General features: G+C 40.3%; 2 protein-coding genes across 2 annotated transcripts in view; one reads left to right on the top strand and one right to left on the bottom strand.

Moving 5' to 3' along the window:
• SUDS3 (SDS3 homolog, SIN3A corepressor complex component) overlaps positions 1 to 4,774 on the bottom strand; it is a 67,617-nt gene extending 62,843 nt beyond the window's left edge. The window contains exon 1 of the mRNA XM_006754148.2: positions 4,644 to 4,774. Coding sequence (XP_006754211.1) covers positions 4,644 to 4,774 — 131 coding nt within the window. The remainder of the gene's footprint in view (positions 1 to 4,643) is intronic.
• The window catches only part of TAOK3 (TAO kinase 3), a 148,670-nt gene that overhangs the window by 11,314 nt on the left and 132,256 nt on the right, over positions 1 to 5,100 (top strand). The window lies entirely within an intron of this gene.

Genomic DNA, 5,100 nt, shown 5'->3' with positions numbered 1-5,100 from the left:
TGGGCCGAAAGCGGAGCCCATGATCACGGGGCCACTGCAGCTGCGGGTCCCTGCTGCCCGGGCCGGACGCCTAGGCCAGAGGCGTTAGGCCTGGGCAGGGGCGGAGCCTGCGACCACGGGGAGCTGGGGGTCCCCTGCCCTGGCCTGACACCTCTGCCAGAGGCCTCAGGCCTGGTCAAGGGGCCGATCCAGTGATTGGTGATCGGAGGGTGATGAGGATCAACTCCTCTGGCCGAGGCATCAGGCCTGGGCAAGCGGGGAGCCAGTGATGGGGGGAGAGGGGGGTCTCCTGCCCAGGCCTGAATCCTGGGCCAGAGGCATCAGGCCTGGGCCAGGGGCAGAGCCAGCAATCGGAGGAGTCTGGGGGTCCCCTGCCCAGGCCTAACGCCTGGGCCAGAGGCATCAGGCCTGGGCTGTGGCCAGAACCAGTGATTGGGGGACATGAGGGTCCCCTGCCCAGGCCTGACACCTCTGGCGGAGGCGTCAGGCCTGGGCAAGGGGCCGATCAGGCGATCGGAGGGTGCTGGGGGTCTACGCCTCTGACCGAGGCATCAGGCCTGGGCAAGGGGCAGAGCCAGCAATTGGAGAGGTCTGGGGGTCCCCTGCCCAGACCTGACACCTCTGTCAGAGGCATCAGGCCTGGGCAAGGGGCCGATCCTGCGATTGGAAGGTGATGGGGGTCAACGCCTGAGGGCTCCCAGTATGTGAGAGGGGGCAGGCTGGGCTGAGGGACGCTCCCCCCTCCCCCCCACTCAGTGCACGAATTTCGTGCACCGGGCCCCTAGTAAAAAATAAACAGGATTAGAAGTGAGTTCATTGTCAATGCTTTAAATTTGAAAAGTCCATACAGAATTTTTCATGTTGTAGAACTTGGAACAATTAAGTTCTAGTACATTTTTATAAGGTACTCTGAGTTTAAAAGAAAACTCAAAAATTTCTATCTTCAAATTATTGTCATTAAGTATTTCTTTTAAACCAAATGTATTAATGGTTTCATTTGGTATCATTCTGACACTTTATTCTACTGTTTGTTAATGTACTTCCCTGAATATATCAAGTACTCAATAAGTATTTTTTATTATTGGACTGTCCATGTAAGTCCTAGGTTTAATGTAAAGTAGAATGCACATATATGAAGTATACTGAGACTCCTGAGTTTCCATAACAAATTTGTGTTTTTGATTAATGAATTTACTGCACATTAAGGGTTATCTAAACTTCACCAATGGCTGTGGAAGGAACCACTAAATAATTTTTTAACCCTGAAAAACATTATAAGAATGTAATATGCAAATTTCAGAAGATCTAATAATTTCTAATTTATGATGTCTCACAACAGAGTACCATCATATACTTCATATTGCATGTTTTATTTATTGATAGTACACACGTTTATAGCTCTTTGTTATAATATCAGAGTAGAGTCTGGCATTTACTTTGTTTCTGCAGGCTTCAGTGAGTGGTAAGTTCTAACCTTTATTATTTCAAATCTTGAACTAAATGTGCTTCTTTCTTTCTTGTATAACAATTTCTTTTTTAACGTGGAAAAAATATTAACTTTACCAAGCTTTATAAAGGATAAAATTTTAAGTTATTTTATGTTGTGCTAATAAAACTTCTACTGGTCATATTTACATAGTAGTGTCTGTTAACAAATTAGAATATAGTCTGTAACTGTCAGTAGACTGACTGACTCCTTCTCATGCTAGCTTTCTCACTGGAAACACAAATATTATAATAATGTCAAAAATGCCTACTCTCTAAGATGAGGAAGCCACATGATCATCCCCAACTCTGAAATCCTATGATTTTAAGCTAATTTCAAATGAAGGAGGAAGTATTTGGTCAAAGTAAAACAGTGAAAATGTTAAAACAAGCAAGTGAGAGATTACAAGAGAGTTTTGTTAGCATGGTTTAGTTGATTTCTTTGATAAAATCTTATTATAAAACCATTATTATGGCTAGGTTAGTAGTTAAAATGGTGAGCAAAGAAGGAAGTATTTTGAAAACAGACAAAATGAAGTCAACCCTTCCCCCCACCTTTTTTCCTAAGTTTGAACAGATATACCTATACATTTGTGGAACACATATCAACATTGCCCTACTAGAATGACAATCTGGTTATTCACTTATTTTATATTAGATTTAATTATTGAAATTCATTTAAACTTGTAAGTTTAATTTTTAACCATATTGGATAATTGCCATTAAAATAAAATTTGTACAGATAACTAACTAGCCACAATATTTGGACCTAATTTGGATTCATAGAATTTAAAAAATTTATGAGGTAATCTGTGAAATTTGAAAATTTGATCTTATATTTGATGACTAAAGTTTTTTGGTTACATTTTAGGTATACTAATGGTATAGTTATTATTTTTTTAAATAGTTTTAGACGTACAGTCTGAAATGTTTACAGATGAAATGGTATACACTTCCAAATAATGGAAGGTGGAAGTGGCTGGATCATGAATTGGTAACTTAAAGCTGGACATATGGAGGCTCATACTGTTCTATCAGCTTTTCTTTATATTTGGTATTTTCCATAATAAAAATTTCAAAAAATAACATTTAATACCCTCTATAAGGTTTTATATACAAAACTATTTAAATGTCTTTATTCCTTGTAAAAGGAAAGAAAATCATTACCTATAATAACTTCCACACCTTGCCGTTCTCTTCTCATAATCCGTATTTCTGATTCTCTCTATGGTGATGGAAAAGAGCTGTTAAAATTGTCACATGGTAGGAAAGGAAAACAAGGGAACCAAGTCATTTCATTGTGCCCAGAGGAATTTTATTTGACTCATTTGCTCTTCTTCCTTCTTTAAAATGGCAGTTTTCTCTTTGTTTTGGGAGTGGGGGTGGGGATGGGGTTGGGAGAGGAAGGGAGGATTCAGCCAAGTTATCATCTATAATAGAAAAAGCATAATATGATAATTAGACCAGACATCCTTCCAGATGACCTTCCGGATGAAGCCGGGGATGCGAGGGAAGACCAGGTCCCGGGTGCCAGATGGAAGCCAGTGCCAGCAGCCAGGGGAAGGAAGGCCTACTCTAATATTCCAAGGAGAACAAAGAATGGAATTGATGTTGAGAACATCCTCTAACTTCTTTGGGCCATCATGAAATACTAAATGAGACTGATGAGCCAAAAATGAACTATTTTTAATTGCATACACACTTCTTTTAGATTATCTAGAAATTTAGATATCATGATAGTATAAGGTTTCAACTATATATTGTCTGTATTTGAGGATGTCATGATTTTAAAGTTCCATATAGTTTTATACAAATCTATATAACACCTACAATAATAAAAGCATAATATGATAATTAGACCAGACATCCTTCCAGATGACCTTCCGGATGAAGCCGGGGATGCGAGGGAAGACCAGGTCCCGGGTGCCAGATGGAAGCCAGTGCCAGCAGCCAGGGGAAGGAAGGCCTACTCTTGCATGAATTTCGTACATTGGGCCTCTAGTTACATTATAAAGATACCATTCAATTGTATCTACAGTTTATCACATGTATATGTGCACAAAAATGTATGTTAAAGTACTTAGTTATTCTCCATAATTCAGATTTATAATTTATTCTCACCAAAGATCAATATTTTAGTTACTCAAGCTCTAACTTGTTTCAATATTGGTTACTTTGTGTTTTAAGAGAAATAAGTGCAATTTCTCAATAGCACAAATAATGTGTTGAAATGATCATTTTTTATAGTTACAACTAGTGGCCCAGTGCACGGATTCATGCACATTGAAAGGAAATTAATTAGAAGAAAGATTTGTGTGGTAATTACATTACTGCAAAAAATTACATGTCAAAATAGTATATATAATATAGTATTATAAAATTCAAATACAAAATATTTGAATGTCGCTGTTCACCCTTTCTCTATAATAGAAGTGTCAGAGATGAAAGAAAATTAGTAAAATGTATATGAAAACAATTTATAAATTGATTAATAAACAATAACAATATGATATAAAAACAATAAAGACATGATATAAAAATAACAAAAACATGGTATAAAAACAACATTGATAAAAACAATGAGTGATAAATAGATTAATAAATAAACAACAACATGATATAACAACGTTATACCAGTAGTTGGTCTTCAGACATATTCTGTCAATGACGCTTCTTTCTTTCAGCTTCAGAGGTACATTGTGCCAATAGTTGGTCTTTAGATACATTCTGGTGTCTCATGTGATTGGCACCAGCGAAAGCCTTATATGTATTGCACGTGCGCAAGTCAATATTTATTTTTAAACTAGAAGCCCGGGGCATGAATTCCTGCACAGGTGAGGTCCCTCAGAGTGGCCTGTGGGGATTGGGCCCTAACTTGTGCCCCCAGGCTCACAGCCCCAGCTCGCACCACCAGCCTCGCAGCCCCGCAGTCCTGCCTGGCACCCTCCTGTGGCCTGGCACCACCCCCTCACCTGCCCCACCATCCTACATACAGGGCAATCGATTGGGGACGGGCCCCCTGCCCAACTCCTTTAGCACCTGGGAGGTAGGTGGCAGCCCCATCCACCGCCGCCACTGCTGGTCGCCGTCTGCTGGGCAATCACCAGGGTGATTGGGCCCCTGCTTGCACCCACCGTGGCCTGGTGCCACCCACTCACCTGCTCCACCATCGCACCACCGTCCTGCGCTCATTGGGGCCCACTGGGGCCAGCAGTGCCTCCATTGCCGCCTTCTGCCAGCGCTGCATCACCAATGCCCACAATGCTCCGTGCTTCCCCCTGGTGGTCATTGCTCATCATAGCAAGCGGTCGAACTCCCAAACTCCCAGTGAAACTATTTGCATATTAGGCTTTTATTATATAGGATTGCCATTGCATGTCATATGTACCAGCCGGTCGGTCAGTTGGATGGATAGTTGGTCACTTAGGCTTTTATATATATAGATATTTATAAATTGACCACAACATCCAAGATTTTGTGAGGTATGAAGAAGAGATATTATATCAAAATTTTAAAAATTAAGAAAAAGAATTTTAAATTAAAAAACAATTTAAAATAGCATGTGTGTTTTGAAAGAATATGCAGAAAAGAACAATGAAAATTCTCAGTAAATGT

The sequence above is a fragment of the Myotis davidii genome, unplaced genomic scaffold, assembly GCF_000327345.1.
Source record: "Myotis davidii unplaced genomic scaffold, ASM32734v1 scaffold1330, whole genome shotgun sequence".
In the NCBI taxonomy this organism is placed as follows: Eukaryota; Metazoa; Chordata; class Mammalia; order Chiroptera; family Vespertilionidae; genus Myotis; species Myotis davidii.
Note: the sequence above shows the minus strand (reverse complement) of the source record. Positions and strands in the feature narration are given on the sequence as shown.